We start from the raw sequence: 17,414 nt of genomic DNA on the forward strand, positions 1-17,414 counted from the left end.
AAACAGAGACACCATCTGCTTCAGTGATGTTGCCAGAACAGCAGGAAAGAGCAACTGAGGGTGCAGCGACGCATCACAGCTGGTCTGGTCTGATGGGGACGATCCCACCCCTCCTCTGCTCCCTGCTGCCACTGCACGGTCCCAGCGCCTCCTTCGGGCTGCACCTTCTGCACCCACTGAGTCGGCAAGAGCCGTCCATCAGGTGGGATTCAGCATGACGTTGCAGCAGGACATGTCCCTGCTTTCACCAAGCACAGATTCAAGCAACTGCCTACTTCCTAATAAAATAATGTTCTTTTTATTGCATGTCATGGACAATGTTATTAAACCTCATGCACGTTAGGTCTGACGACCACACCAAGACCCACTGGCCGAATGTCACCACGTGGCAGCCATGACCTAAAACAAATACAACTACACCCTGCGTTTACTGGTTTAATTCTTTTTTTTATTACGCATAATAAATCTTTCACACAGAAAAGGATCCCCAAGGTGATACTTTACAGATCTGAAGGAAAACAGAGTATTTGTGACTGTGCCAGACTGCAGACACCAGGACACTGCCAGACCCACGTAACACTCCCAGCTCCTGGAAGCACCAATGGGGCTAGCATGGATTTCAACATAAATCTTGGTCTGGCTCTGCTGCTTCGGCTTTGGATTGTAGCTCCAGCTGTTTCAAACCAGCTGGGCCCTGGGCGCATTGCATAATAATTAAATGCACAAGGAGGTTATGAGATCGGAACAAACCTGTTCCTTCTGTACTTCAATTCAATGGCATCACAAGAGGACAGCGAGAAATCATTTACTGTGCGCCTCCTGCATTGATTCGGCAGCTGGCTTGACCTATTCTATCAGATTGCTGCTTTATGTACCCTTCTCTTTATAAAAAGCCCTTTCAAAGCAAAATCAGGTTCTCCCCTGTTTGACACCCAGCTGATAAGCATCTGCTCTGGCTGAGCCCTCTTGGGTGAAGTGCTCCACTCGTGCCGCAGGCAGTGGGCTGGAGGGTGCTCACCGCAGGGCAGGTTCAAGTGCTCGCCAGCAGTTTACAACAGATGAAAACTGAGCCATCCCAGGAGCTTCAGCGTCCGTGGTTTGAAAGTGCATCTTCAGACTGACTTTTCCACAGGCTGGGCAGCCCTGCTGACTCACAAACACTCTTCATCTTTTAATAAAGGCAAAATGACAAATCACTGCGATAACCAAGAAGAGTCGTTCCCCTTTGATGTTTGCTCAAAGGCAAAATAAAACAAAAATATCCAAAACACAGCATAATGGCCCATGCAGCTTACTCATGGTTCATTCATTTCTCATATTTCCCTAAGAAAAACTGCATCTCCAGTTTTACTACTGCCTTTTCTCAAAAGCTTCTGCCATTTTAAAGTCCTAAATGCTCCTGGGCTGTGTATGTTGCTTTGTAGCTACATTTAAATAAATCTGGAACGCTTTTTTTTTTTTTTAAAGCCAGCATTTCCATTTGTGTAGGACTCAAATGGACTTCCACCTTTAAACAAGCAGATAAAAGGAAAATACAATCCTAGCGCATCCTTCAGGGAAAAAAAACCCTGGGGGGTGTGTGTGCAAAACATTCTATTTAAAGCCACTCGAAGGACTGTCTGAAAGCAAATGCACCGAATTCTTCAGGTCAATAAACAGAACATGCTGGAGCAGGCAGCGCATACAGGGGGGTGCCACGTAAGTTTAGGAACAAATTCCTTGATATTTATGTTTTGGCATGCAATGCATTGATGACAGTCCTCCACCTGGCAGCACATGGGATTAGGAGAGCGTTTGCACATGTGTGCAACGGGCAGCGTCAGCAGCCTCCCCAGAGAAGAAATGATCCTCATTTTGAAAAATGAGATGTTCTTTCCAAATTGGGTCAAGCCATTTCTTTTGTTCTTCCAACTGCAGAAACAGGTATATCAGGAAAGGACACTTTAAAACAACAACAAAAAAAAGTGTTCTACATTCAGATAAATCTATACTTCTGCCATAAAACCTTTAATAGCAAACAGGATTTTCAATGCAGAATTTTGCCAAGGATCCCCACAACACACCGTCACCATTACACACAGTTTTACAGGACATTGGTCTATTTTACAATCTTACAACTATTTTCTTTGGAGAATTTTTTTTTTTTTTTCCCACCACACGTTCAATTTCCAGGAACAACTTTTTCAAAGAAGCACAGTAAAACAAGTCTGTAAGGGACCTGACTCTGAAAGCTGGTGTTTCTAGCCCTCTATAGAGTATTTGCCAGTCAAACAACAACAAAAGGGTTGCTATTGACATTCCTCCCACAAACATTTTGACATCTAAATCAAGTGTTTTGAATCTGCCTGGGAGCTAAATTGATTAATATGCTGCTTGCTTAGTACCCTTGGATGACGGTGTAGACACTGATTTGATGACTGTAGCCTTGACAGTGTCACCAAAACGCACGGCTGTGAGTGAAAGCACGGCATTAGGTAACGAGCTACCCACCGCAGAATCCAACAGACCAGAGCGAGCTGAACCCAACGAAGCTGCCTCGCTTGAAAGAAACAAAAACACAAATACTGTTCCCAGATCAAAGTCCACCATCTCTTTCCTCATTTATCCCCTTAAGTTAAAAGAACAATTAGGTTTGTGGTTGGTAGTAACATCATACCCCATGTGTAAGGCCTCATTTTCATCAAACAAGCTCTAGGTTATAGGACTATAAATACCAGGTTGCCTACAAGCCGTCAGCTCCTCACACCACAGTCTGTTGCCAGCGTCTCGGTGGCAACCTGCTCCCAAAAAGCTGCTGTTGGACTGTACACTAGCGGCAAGCGTCATTCTCTGTAAGCTGTGGGGTCAGAGGGTGCACGCTGGAAGGGGTCACGTATTAACACGCGGTGCAGAGTTTCATCTTCCGTAAGAAGACGGAGCTGAGCTAGCTTGGCTGGGGCACCTCCTTCAGCCGGAGTCCATAGTGAAGAGCTGGACGTCACGGGGGTTCCAGTACAGGGCCACGGCAGAGTTGTAGACCAAGGACCAAACGTAGGGGATGAAGAACTCCTCAGGCTGCTCCTCCTCAACGTACTTGAACTTCAACTCTGGGAACTTCTGCAACAAAAAACCAAAGTCCACTGAGGGAAGGGTTGCATGTCTTTGCAAACAAACAACCCATGTAAACACTGAAGAAAGAGGTCTGGTGAAAAAAATCACGGAAGGAACCAAACCATTAGACCCAAAGGAAAAAAATTACGGATATATCATGAGATGAAGAGATCATTCTTAATTTCTTCTTTGAACCGAACGCTACGCTAGCACATTGAATTCAACCCTCTTATTGTTGGTCACACTCAATTTGCCTGTTAACAAAGACTAAACGTCTGAATCCCTTACAAAACAGAAAGGTCTGGAGGAAAACTGCCGGTTTTAGCAGCCCCACAAAAGCCACCTTGCTTGTGCACGTACAGACCTGTTTATTGCAGCTTTCCCTAAAATGTATTTTGCTATTAACCCTACTCAGCTCCTCTGCAGGACAACCCTTTGGAAAGGCTGTAAGAGTAGACAAGTGTGATCTGTTTCAGGAACCCAGTGTTACGGCAAACTGACTTTTCCCCTCTAATTCTCCAAGACTTTATGTAACTACAAGTTTCCAGGAGAGAAATGCTCTTCCTCCAGGAAGCACGGCAGGAAGTGTGCCTAGGCTCCGTGGGTGGGCTCCTGGGGTGCAGGAGACCGCTTCCAGTTTTGCTACAGGTTCTTTTGTACTTTTGGGCAGGTCATTACCTCTGTGCCTTGGCTTTCCTGTTGAGGAGCACACTAACGGCATCAGCGTGGCGTGGCAACTGTGAGTGCAAACCCCTGCAAGCTCCACAACTGCAACACGTCACGCACCTACCCCACTTCAGCCTCAAGGGCTATAACCGCAAGACCCGTGCACACAGACCTTATCGTCCACCCACGCAGGTACCTCCCCCTCCTGGAACTTACGGGCCAGACAATACAGTTTCCACAAAAGCCCTGGTTTTCAGTCCCAGCTTTAAGCAAAGCACTCCAGAATCAACACACATCAGACGTGCTAGCCCTGCCCAACCTACCTGGATGGACATGTGCATCCTCAAGTTTCCAATTTTCTCCTTCCTTCCCTCCCAAAGCAGCACATACATCGCAAACCCCCTGCGTTCCCTCTGGGTAAGCCTGTGTTTTGGGGGAAGAGCTGAGCCTACTTTTGTACTGTGCTCTTCAATCATTTTATCTGCTTCTAAATGTTGCCTGTGTCAAGAGCTTGGCAGAGTCTCAGATAAAAGCCACATTACAATGATCACTGGGGTAAGATAAAACATGACCCCTTTTATTATTTATAAGGCTGTGGCTAAGACTAAGAATATACTCTATGGTGTGACACGATCAGAACAAGCACAGCGATGGCTAAGAAGCCTCTCTGCCCATTAATAATGGAGGGATCCCCTATCATCTTTCCTGTGCTCACAGTGTCCTGTTTCCTTGTGTTAGGGTACAAGACTCTTCTGGCTGGAACAGCCTCCTCTGAAGGGGCACTTCTGGGCCACTTGGCTTTCAGGGTTATTTATTTAACCTTTACACACACAGGTGATTTGCATTCTTGGGAGTCAGAAAACATGGAAACTATGCTACTCCTTCCTTGAGCTGCTGCCGTTACTGGAGTGGTTCGGTGCAAACGCTGAGCATACAATTACACCAAGCCACAAAGATGCCACCTGCACTGTGCCTTACAAGGAAGACGTCCCCATGGACAGCTTCATTCAAGCACAGGTGACAATGTGCCCTCTCCTACATGTCTCCACGGACAGCTTTTTCAGCTTCACTCAACCGCAGCCTTGGGTGACAACGTGCCACCTCCTCCATTGATGAGGGTGGTTGGTGTCACCTTCCAGCATGCACCAACGTTCTGGAGCTGCCATAGTTTGGCTTAGTTTGGGGTCAGGCCCTTCGCCACAGCTCTGCTTAGCTGGATGCCAGTATTTAGCCTGGGCGGAACCATCTGGGCCATCGGTGTGGCTGCTAATTATTGTACTTGATGACTTAGGCCATATGGCGAGTTCATCCTTACAGCAAGCAGGGAGGGAAGGAGGGCAGTATTGTTTCCACCACTACTACCTCTCTCTTAGGAACTAAGGCAGCTAAAAGATAAGGTTGTTAAAGGCACTTCTGCATCTAACTCCTGTTGAGTTCAAAGCCCAGAACCTCAAAGGTACATCAGCAGGTTTAATTTCCTGCGTCAGACATGCAGTTTGTGGTAGAGAAGCTCTCCCGTAGCCCTTCTGGGCACCTAAACCATTTTTTACAACCTCTCTATAACCTCTCTTCCCCAAGTCTCTTTTGACCATCCTGTTTAATCTTCCACATCATTTTGCTTCCTCACTCTTTGTGTGAGTATCCTGCACCCATACTCACCTCCATCTCTCACTTCCCGTCTCCTAGTCTACTCCCACTGCCAGATCCCTTCCACTGCACCTTTATGGTATCCCTTTAGGGTATCTTTCTATTCTGTACTTGCCCAAGTTTCCTTTTTTCCCCCCATCAGCCTTCTGAGATCCTCCTTTTCATTAACATCCTCCATCTGTTCCCATCTCGGCTCCAAGTCCTCAAGCTGCACCTGCCTTCCCCCTCTGCCACCCCATCCCTCCTCTCGCAACACCACAATTCTTTTGGTACCCTCATGTATATTTTAATTATTTTGTTTTTTAAAACTGATACTGTGCTCTGCTTGTCCTCTGTGCAGTGTTCCCCACTTCCCTCCTAAATGCTTCCTGGCTTGTGGTCCGTGTAGACAGGAACATGTTCAGTTCAGCATTGCATCAGCAGGGTGAATGGTTAAACCTTATGATTAAACCACTGCAACATTTCCTAGCAGAGAAAAACCCTCACACAGCTGTCATTCTTCACCCCAAAGGTGGCTGCACGCCAGTGCTGCAGCCTGCAGTAGTCCTTCTGGGAGGGAAGGGGAAAAAAGCGATTAAAGATGCTAATTTGAGTTGAATTAAACACAAGATAACTTTTTTCACCTTCAGGGTCATGAATTATAGCTACTGGTTTTGCAAGCACTCCTGGCAGTAGTCAGGGACCATTCTGGACTCTAATGCAGCTTAACAAACAACTTTAGCTTTAAAACAGTTGGTAAAATTGTGTTAGAAATTCCAATAGCTACATCTGAGATGCTCTGCTCTTACTATCCTATTATCTCTCAGCTGGAAGGACAGCATAAAATAAATCAGATAGCATTCATATTTTCAGGCAATAACAGTCATGCATTGATTTTATTATTAAGCCTTTCTTCAGACTGATCAATGTTGCCATCTATTGTGATCATACCATAGCAATTTAATAATCAATTTCAGATTAAAGACTATAACTCACTGCAGTCAGCCTGGACTTTCTCACACTCAACATATGCCTTAACACTCTGCAGCTTTATCTTGGAAATGTAGACAAGGATAATGAGATTTTTAAGGAGAGATGTAATATACCTTGCCATTACATACATACAATTTCAAATATATCTTTATAAAAAAGAAGGTAAGTAATGGCAGAAGTGATGGATTTTTGATGGTCCACCTGAACAGTGAGCCCAGGCTAGCTCAATGCATTGCTAACAAGACATGGAGAGTTTGACTTCCAGGTCAGTAATTCAAACCCAGCTTCTTTAGATGACTGCAATGATCCATGGCTGTGTGGAGGCCATGTTTTCTCATTCATTAAAAATGAGAAATCCTAGAAGCCCAGTATGGAGAGAACTGCACCAGCATCTATCTTGCAAGATTTATCAGCACAGCAGACATCCACTGTTCAGATAAAAACCCACCCACACTGTTTCACCACGAAGGTGTCCACTCAAAACAGAATTTGTTAACATTCAAAATCATTGGATTTATGTCACTTCAAAAAAGCTTGTGACTTATCAGACCGACTTTAAAACCATTTATAACAGCAAGGGTTGAATACCGCATAAAAAGCTTGACCAACGCCATAAAGATTTATGATTTTTGATGGGCAATAATTCAAGGAATGTTTAAATTCGGCTCTGTGCCCTTCTATCTCCTGCATGTACTGCTTCCAAATAAGCGATCAGGAGCCTTCGCCATGTGCTGTAGACAGAAAGGAGATGATACCAAATGAATGATTCAGGAGAGCTGTCAAAACAACCAGGTCACAGGAGTCTCAGGACACTCCCAGCAAACACCCTAGCCAGCACTGGTGAGGGTTTTAGCACAATTAATGACATTCCCAAAGTGGCACGTCAAAGCAGCAATGTAGAAACCCATTTTCTTTCTGCTTTGCTGCTGTTGCGGCCACCTTAATCCTGGAAAGACATTTTCTCCCCAGTCAGTGACATTCAAATGAACCTGATTTTTAGCACTTTCTGGAAAGAGGGACCGCTCTAAGGCATCTTAAATGGTAGTCTTAATAACGGAGGAGAAGTCTTGACGTGGGATAAAACATCCCTTTTTTTCCTTCTCAGCCCTATTCCTTCAGCTGGATGGCGTCGACAGATGTACAAATACTTCGTTACCGGTTCACTTCACTATTTCAATTTTTGAACTCATTGCCCTGACACAAACGGGTCCAGCGGAGCCATTATTTGCACCTCTCTCCAGCCATTACCAGAGGAGAGACAGCCCCAGCTAGTTTAACACAAACCAGCCTGAGACAGTACTTGAAAACTTGAGAGCCGGAGGTAACACCAGGATTGAACTGCACAATTAAAATACAGATACCACTTATCAGCTCCGGTGAATCAACCTACCACAGCACCCTATCTTGTTTTCTTCTACCAGACAAAGCAGAAGTCAGATTTAGTGGTTGGGACGAGGGTATAAACTAGACAGACCAAGAACTTTGCAGGCTGTCTGCACTGTCAATCATATGATTCGATGAAAACCCACAGGAAGTCCGATGAACAGATGCAGAACTAAACTGCAATAACTCCCCTACCGCAAAAGTTCAACAACATCGGGGTTTTTTTTTTTTCTTTCAGTTAACGATTAGGAAGATAGCATCATGGCCAGCCAACAGCACCTGGCACAGCTCCAGCCAACTCAGTGGCATCTGAGCTCCAAGACTCGAGCCATACATCAAATAAAAAAAATCCCCTTCCCTTCCCAAATGAACCATCAGAGCTGCTGTTGGGCTGCAGTGTCATGTCAGTGGATGATCTCCACTCAGAGAAGACAAGCAAGGGCAGATGGAGCTGCTTGAAGAGTGATGGAGTGAAGTTATGTCACAGACTCACAGCACGGTTTGGGTCGGGAGGGTCCTTAAAGCCCACCCAGTCCCACCCCCTGCCCCGGGCAGGGCCACCTCCCCCCAGCCCAGGTGGGTCCCAGCCCCAGCCTGGCCGTGGGCACTGCCGGGGACGGGGCACCCACAGCTGCTCTTTGCTCCTACACTGGTCTAGATGCTTTACTGGATGAAAAGCAGCCCTCATCGAAGAAACGGGGCAGTTGCTGTGGAAAAGACTTGGATTAACATACAACTGGAAAACCCTCTTTTCAAGTCCTTGGTTAGAAACACTGGTTTCTGAAACAGCAGCCCAATGTGAGTCAGTATTTTCAAAAGCATGTGACTGGTTTAGGAGAAAAATACCATTTCCAAAGGAGTCTGAACACATCTGAGAGTCAAATTCACATTAACTTGCCATCAATCTGAAGCTTCAAAGTCTTATGGGATTGGTGTGCATTTGAAAAGCTTATCCTGAGTCTTGTTTGGGAACCTAATGATATGCTGGCAAATTCTGTGTTTCGTATTGCTTCAGCTAAATACAGCGGTATTGCCTGGGGAGCACCTGCAGGATTGGACCCTATTAGCCAAATACGTCAATTGGCAAAGAAAAAAAGTCCTGTAAGGGCTCAGATTCAGCACCGTGCCACGTCTTTATTGCAGGGGCCATAATGAACGTTTACCCCAGCAAGGTTTAGTCCTACAACCTGCCTTGCATCAAACGTACCAATCTATAAGGAGTTTGGGCAGAGGAAGAACATTCATACTTGTCTATAAAATCCACAATGCCACTTTGAAATCCGGTCTCCAGAATCCCAATCTGAGGCAAATTAATGACCAGTGATCTTGAAAACAACTCAAAAGTCATGCCTCGTGCACTGTTGACGATAGAGATATACAAGTACTCATGTAAATGTTGATATATTTGATTTTTATACAAATATAGGAACCTAAAGTGCTTTGACAGAGCACAATTTATGGAAGAAAATTTCTCAGTGCTTGTTCTAAGGTACTGATAGACTGAATTTTTGTAATTATTTAATACTTCTGGGGAGATAATGCCATTTCATCTTTCTCTGGTTCTGTCTGCATCTACGGCGCTTCTCTCTGACTTGAGACAGAAAGCCTATGAGGCTTTGATGAAATATCTGTGCAGGCTACACCACAGCTGCCCGATATTATCTTTTTCTCCTCAGGGTTGAAGCACAGACAGCCCAGCAGATGATGATGGTGAGGAGATGAAGGAAACAAACAGGAAATCTGCTAGACTAAGCACAAGCTGCACATCTTGTTCAAAGATCTGCGTAAGGAATAGGTGCAAATTTAAAGACAGAGAAGAAAACAGCAGCTCGGAGCATGTCAGGAGGTTGTGAAAAAGAAATACAAAACTCAAGATGGTAAGATGATCTTCAAAACAATCTACACAGAGGCTAAATAGCCCCACTTCAAGCAATCACATGAGCTGTAGTAGAAAACGTTTTTCCCAGGGAGGAAAATTCAGTAAGTCAGAAGGGCTGGGAGGTTTATCTATAGAGAGACAACTGTTTCAGCATGTTAGGATCATTGATACACAATTTCTGTTTTCAGATCGCTCAGACTAAAGGTTTGTACAACCACAGTTGCAGGAGAATAAATGCTCAGGGAGCAAACTGTGTGTTTGCACCGTAAGATGTGAGCAGCCACCAGAGAAGCAGATGAGCTTCTGGTGAGAGTTCTTATAATTTTTCTTTTTCTTTTTTTTTTTTTTTTTTTTAAAGAGTACTGAGAAACCAGGTCAATTTTGGAAAAATCGGCTAAACAGCTGTGCCTAGAGGTTTATTGGTAAAGACAAAATGATTTAAAGAAGTGAAATATTGGTAGTAACCCTGCCAGGGTACAAAGCTTTGCGGAGTATCCCATTGCTAAAAAGAGAAAAATTGCATTTCTTTCTAGGGCAGGTTGGCAAACACTGACAGCTTTAAAGACTTTCTAGAGAGTCAGGGATGCACATACACACACGCTTGTTTCTTTTCCTTACAGCTGGGAAATATTGCTGATTAATATCAACAGGTCTAAAGCATGCCACAGAAATTATTTTTGTCTTCATACAGAGTCGTTAATCGTATAAATTCCAAAAGCACTGCATAAAAGTATAAATTTGAGCTTAGGATGAGGCCAGGTACCCACTTCAGGCTGTCCTGGGTCCACCTCAGAAACAACTGACTCTGATCTACTTCTAGGACAGGTCAGTAAATAAATCAGACCATTGGTCAGCAGCTTCCTCAGCAAACCTGGCTGAGAACGTGCCACCTGAAGAGCTGATCCAGAAAAAATCCCTTCAGCGCTCAGTTTAAGAAAACAAGGGGATCACTGCTCAGCTTCGGGGATGCTGTGCCTACCTGGAGAAATTCTGGAAGAGGAAGAAAAGATTAAGATGATTAAGATGAAAGCCTAAAGCAGGACCACGTATTATGCACTGTTAAGCATGATTACTCTCTACCTAACATTGTATGTATTATACATATTATAGTCACAATTCAAGGATTTACAGTTATAAATCCAATTTGCTTCCCATGTCAGGACTGTTCTGTATGCCATATTGTCTAGATGGATACACATCTTTCCAGAACATTTCCAACAGCTAGGAGCCAGCCAGAATCATGACTTGCTGGCAGACCAGAGACAGGGAATGGCAACAGGAACATTACAGGGATGTTTACAATGCTGCAGAGAATACAATATATGCTGGCTTTGCCAAATAATAGTGAAAAAAAGGACTAAAGACGGATGTATTTAATTATACTATAAGCTTGAGGATGAAGGCATGATGTGTAGATGAGGTACCGTGAACAAAACCATAGAACTTTCAACGACTTCAGGGCTTAGCCTGAAACAAGAAGAATTCCTTGAAAATGCAGAGGCCTTTTAGAAAAAAAGAGCATGGGTTCTGAACAAAAAATGAACCCCCTAAAAATGACGACAGGTAAAAATGAGGAATGTTTTTAATATCAAAATAAAACTAACCAAGAAAAGATTTAAGCATGTGGAATAAAGAAAACTACTGGCCCAAATCACAAAAATGTCTAGACTGAATGCCTGACCTCGCTTGAGCATTTGTGATCCTGTTATGTACACACACCGACTACTCAGATAAGTAAGTAAAATCCTTTGTGTGCTTTTGAATTTAGAGAACTAAAATCTGAAAACCAGAATAATCCCTGGACCCATTTCTCAGTAGCATTAAAGAGCACCACCTCACAAACGGGGACAAACCTATCAACTCAGAAAACTTTTATCAATATGAAAAGGATATGTAAGTCTTCCTACCACAGGATTTGCAGAAAATGCGCATTTCATAACAGCACACCCTATTTTTACCAGTGCAAAGGAATATGCAAATGAGTTTAAGCCCTGGCTTCCTGCATTTCAGCTCTAGAATAACGTTCAAAGCTTTACACAGCAGTGAAAAACAGTATGTTTGCAGCAAACATTTTTGTCAAAACCAGAATGCATTTAGAAATCACTCAGTCACTGCCAACTTTATATAGAAGATTTGTATAGCTGCTAAGCAAAGCTTATAAGATTAGGAGTAGATTTTGCACACTTCACTCTGCTACCTCTCACAATTAAGTCAATGATGCTTTAGTAGTACCCTCAAAGAAGGGCTTGCACATCAAGGAATTTCTTGAGTCTCAGAATTAAACCCTGCAACCTTATAAAGACTTCCCAAATCCGAGACACCATTCTCCCCTGAAACAAAGCAGCTCTGATGCTGATCTTCTTGCTTGCAGAATTTTATGAATGGGACAGTTGAAAATCTGCCACTTTTCAAGTATGCAAAATGTAAACTTTAAACAAAGAAACTGGTTTAATAACTCAGTTGAGAGCCTCTCGCTTACTTTTACACATTGTGTAAATGAAGGGAAAATCAACTCTTTGAAGGTCTCAAATTGGGCAAAAGTTTAAGTTGTTCTAAATCCATATGTGCACTGTTGGGATCACTCTACCAAAGACAGGAAAAATATATATAAAGTTTAGCAAGCCAGTGAAGGCAGGGGAAGATCAGTTATGCAGACAACCAGCAGATCAGTGAGAAGCAGAGATGTTTGGTCCCTCCAGAGAAAGCCCATGGTGCCTACAGAGCCCCAGCATCACCTGGTCAGTGGGGAAACCCTTATATAAAACAGAAAGGGATCTTTATGGTTCAGGACTTGCCAAAGATCGAAAGAATTTCTCCCATACGATTTGATTATTTGCAACAAGGTGGAGGAACTCAAAAGGAGGGTAAAGTAGGGGTGAAAAAGGCAGTCTTCTCTTGGAGATATTGTACAAGAGAAGCCTGCTAGGTGAAGATGGCAGAGACAAATTACCTTGTGTATCTGGGCTACAGTCCGCTCCAACTTCTGGATAAAAATTACAGGTCTGTGTTCCCTGATCAACCTTTTTTTAGAACAAAAACAATACTATAAATGCCAACCAATACCCCAGTTGTCACATCAGAGACAACTATCGCTATTTTCTGAGAAGTGAGTTGCATACTTTTAGCTTTTAGTCTAAATAATATAACTTATTAAAATTTAACAATAAAGAAAAACTCACCTGAAAAGTTTTAAAAGGGCCTATGAAGTGTATGAACAATGGAAGGCTTGCAGAATACAATCCTGCTGAATAAGTAATGTATACTAATAACTGTAGTGATATACCCATGGACATGGAGAATCCACTCTACACAAATCTCTGAGCCAACTATGTATTTTAAATTTCTAGCAGCAAGTGCTATTGTTTAAGCCACAGCAGCTGTTTTGATTTTGATAGCAGACCAGTCTAAAACACAAGGAATATTGTTTATTGTACAAATGCTTCGTGCTGCAGATAACATCACCGGCGACTGCTCCACCTAGGCTAACGCACCATCCCATCATCCTAAACCAAACCCCAGATAAACCTCTCACTGCTGCCCAGCTTCTCCTACTGCCACCAAAAACCCAGAAGTTGTGCAAACAGAGCTCTCCCCATGGTGTGTGCCATGCAATCAGCAACGCAGAACAAGCACAGGGTGTTTGCTCGAAGCATGGCAACGAAGGAAATCATTACACTTCAGGAACACAACCCATGTTTTTGTATTTTGGTAGGGCACTGGAGCAAGCACTCTGCCTTGCTGCCTCAGGAACTCTGTCTGGACAATGTACAAATTCTGGCCCAGTAATTAGTAAATATTACCTTTTGCTTACTTTTTCATAGGAACTATCAAGCCCAAGGTTAGATTTTTCCTCCTCCAGCCTGGGAAAGGAGCTAGAGGTCTCCCCGTCCATCTTCACAGGCTCAGTCCTACCATACGCTTGCTGGTGGAGCTGGTCACCACCTACGAAGTCTCTAGTGCTGATCTCTCCCTGCTCTTCAGGATCTGAGATGGGAAGGCACTGAATTATGCTGACAGCATAAACCACATTAATTTCATAGTTAAAGGATTTTTCCTTTTGGAAACTTCCTATACGAGCCCTCTCTGCTGCCCTGATACTTGGGATTGTCCAGTTGAAGTACAGAGGTGGAGGACCAAGAGGTCCAAATGCCGTTTTCACCTGCCTGTTTCTTCCACCCCAAATTCAGAGTTACTACATGTCACAGTTGTTTTCTCTTTTAGTTGCGTAGAACATATTTCCCCAACACAAAAGGTGGCAGAAGAGCAGAGTGATTCAGTTTGCATATTTTTCCAGTGACGAGGTCCCAGACATGCTTTCACTGGAAATTGGTGCAATGCTGCAGCAGCATCCAAAACATCCCACCAAGCCAAAAAGAACATTCCTTTGGACAACTGGGACTGAGCTCCTCTCCATTATCACCGTACAGGGGTCCAAAACACCGCCTAGACTTTGGCTTTGTACATCACCCAGGGAAACAAGACCCATCTCCCCGCTGGGTTTAACACCTTCCATTTGCCTCGCGGAGGCTAACATTTACAACATGTCTCCTCGCGGCTGGTTTTACAAGGTTTGACTTTTACATAACAGAAGCCACAAAGACGAAGCCCACGCCGACATCCTCCTCCGGTCCCTCCCACCCAGCACAGCGGCGGGGCAGCATGCCAAGCCCAAACATCCTCCCCCCCCCCCCCCGACTGCCCATGGAGGAAGACCTCCTTTTGGTTTTGTACTTTTTAATCTGAGAGAGCCAGGCCTGTAAATATTAGAAAAAATGATAACAATGACTTAAGAACAGAGACAGACTCGCTGTCACCAACTGTCAACTCTCAGATCAGGGCAGCCTAGGAAGTGGACCCTTATCTGCCCGAGGTTCAGGACACGCTGACTAACACCCCTATTGAGTCTGCAGACCTTTGGCTCCCTAATTTCCCCAAACTGGAAAATGTACACCCCGATGGACATACTCCCTTCTTAAGTATTTCAAGCCTCAGCAAACAGACAAATCGTGCCGTGAGATGAGCAGCACTGCCCCGCTCCATGCAGGAAATCCAATTTATTTGTCTTGAGGAGCGAAACATGAAATGACAGTAAAACCTCTCCAGCCGTAGCACACGGTGCCAGACTGCTGCCTTATCTCTGCTGGGACCGCAAGCCAAGGAATCGATGCCAAATGCGGACGTTTATGCTCTTTATTTTGTGATGTGGATTTCACAGTTTGGGTTTTTTCATTTATTTGCCCTAACACTGAGAGTTCTCTGAAGACAGACCCAAGCCAGAGGGGTTTAAGTTGACCTCAACATATAACCATGGTGCCTTTTCATAAATGGATTTTTAGGTTGTTCATTCCAGTCTGTATTCCAGTCCATTCACAAAGAACATGAAGGCTGGGATAGCATGTTCAAACTAGCTACTGGAAACAAGCCTTTATCAATGATGGAGGCAAGTGGTGTGTCGGAGGGAGAAAGGGATAGTTATTAATGAGTACAATGTATAATATTAATATACATAGTATATTAATGTATTAATAGTATTAATAGTATTAATGAGGACAAGGAATCCTTCCCAGTGAAGGAATCTATAAGCTTTGAAGCTAGCCAACTGCATCTCCCTGACTGGCTAAGTACAGGCAGTCAGAAGCTGACTGCATCCAAAAAGTCCACCAGTTTAAAAAGTTAACACTCTCCTATAGCGAAACTGCTTTTTTTCTAGCGCAAACAATCACCTCAATCTGAAAAAGGGCCTCAAGTGAGCTGCTCTTTCAATAATGCATGAAAACTACCCGTGTTTTCTGGTTTAATATGCTTTAGATGCAGTATTTCCAGATCTGTTTGCCTTCGCTGACCTTAACTGTATTACAACCTCCTACTCTGCTAAAGACTGTCTTCAGGCTGTGAATCAAGCAGTTCTCTAGAACTCCCCACCTCAGGGTCAGGAATTTTAAAAGTCATTTATTCATAAATGCTGTTACGTCCCGTTGTTATCAACCATATCTGCCCCCTTCCTCCCTGTGCATTCAGGCCAAGATTGTTTTACCCTGGTGACAACAATCAGTCTTTGCTGGTCTTAGCAGAGGATGACAGAGTTTGGCAAAACCTGATGGGGCAGATAAACACAAAGAATTTTGCTGCCTGACTCTGAGCTCAGAGCTGCAGGCACCGCTTGAACCTCATGGGTTTCACGTTAAGGACAAGACCTAAGTGAAAGGGCTGTGCTCCTCTCCCACCCCATAGATACAACCCTCCCTGCTCTATTTTGGAGCTACCAGTTGGTCACACCACCTAGCAGACCTTCCTTCAGTGAGCTGATAGAAGCCTTTTCTTTGCTAGCTCTAAAAACAATTCTTGCTGAGATTTTTGATACCTAACACGCTGCAGCAAAGGAAGGGAAATCTTCCTCCTGGAGCTTCTGGAGGCTGCTGCAGCAGTATCAAGCTGGAAATTCTCACCCTACTGCTTTACTGTCTGTCCTCAAGCCAAACTCCACTCACGAGCCACAGGCTGATTACCCTCCCCATAGTTTAAACATCTTTTGTGACAAAAAACTAGCGTAAATCATCTAGCAGGTATGCAAGGACTAAATGCAACGTATGTCCTGCAGAACCCCCCATCCTTCCTCATCCTCTGCGCTCTAAGAGCCCACGCTGGCTGGAAACACTTAGCACCTACCTGGAGTGACAGTACGATCACTAAGTGCAAGGAGAGGAGCTGAGCAGAAAAGAGTGTAGTAGGGTTTGTTAGGGTAAGGAGTCAACACGAGAACATGGCCAAGAAAAATCAGTCCTCGTTTGCAAGCTCAACAGATTGTGGGTTGAGCATTATAACCTTAGGAACCGTAAACCCACCCTCAATCCATATGGATTCAAGATTCAATGCCATCATCTGATACTACAAAACAAATAGAGCTACAGGAATGGCATGGTGACCTAAAACAGCTGCCCCCTAAATCCTACCAGCAGAGTCCTCAGCAGAGATGCCAATATACGTGAGAAATCCCCTGCTTGGCCAGGAAAAAGCCGTCTACATCGCTAATCATCCTAAGCAGGAACAAACAGCCTGTAAATCAACTGGAGAGCAGCACTGCAACTTGTACCAAAGGTTGTGACAAAATTAAACTCGGTATGGGAATGCAGTTGAGGCAGCCATCAGCTGACAAAGTACATTTCTTCCTCATTCTCACTTCTTGGTGTAGTTGCTGTAAACACTCAAGACATTTCTCTGATTTATGCATTTAATTAAAAGATATCTGTAACATTCATGCTGTTTACATTTAACCCAACGCTGCAATGAAAGCTGTAATTTTGTCTGGGATTTATATTCTGTACTCAAATTTATTTTGATTCCTTGATTTAAACATACACACAGAAGTGAAAATGTGTCAAATCATGAAAATGGAAAAGATTATACTCCATTATCTAGTTCATCTGTCAACCAGGGCAGAAATCTTCTGAGGACTGTTTTTCTCAACCTGCCACATGTTATGGAAACTTAATTTAAAAGACTAATTCAGAAAAGACAGCTAAACCTTAAAAGTGGGAGAGCAATTGGACCGGTATAATTGAAGTTGGTTACATTATTTTTTTCTCCCTCTATCTTGTATTCAGTTGTTCATAATTCGCCTAATCTGGCACCTTCTGGGATAAAATTGTTGACCTTGGCCACATTACTTTTTTTTTTTTTTTTAAAAAAAAAGAGGTTATTTTTTTTTTAATGGAATGACCAACAAAAACTTTTTTTTTTTAATCAAAGTAATAAATTAAATTTAAATGCAACTCATTTT

General features: G+C 43.6%; 1 protein-coding gene across 5 annotated transcripts in view; it reads right to left on the reverse strand.

The window, feature by feature from the left end:
• Positions 1 to 426: 426 nt before the first annotated feature.
• DYM (dymeclin) overlaps positions 427 to 17,414 on the reverse strand; it is a 215,301-nt gene continuing 198,313 nt past the window's right edge. For all 5 annotated transcript variants that reach the window (XM_037373245.1, XM_037373248.1, XM_037373242.1 and 2 more), the window contains one exon: positions 427 to 3,096. In XM_037373245.1, coding sequence (XP_037229142.1) covers positions 2,947 to 3,096 — 150 coding nt within the window. In that variant the 3' untranslated portion in view covers positions 427 to 2,946. The remainder of the gene's footprint in view (positions 3,097 to 17,414) is intronic.

This window comes from Falco rusticolus, chromosome Z, assembly GCF_015220075.1.
Source record: "Falco rusticolus isolate bFalRus1 chromosome Z, bFalRus1.pri, whole genome shotgun sequence".
NCBI classification, from domain to species: Eukaryota; Metazoa; Chordata; class Aves; order Falconiformes; family Falconidae; genus Falco; species Falco rusticolus.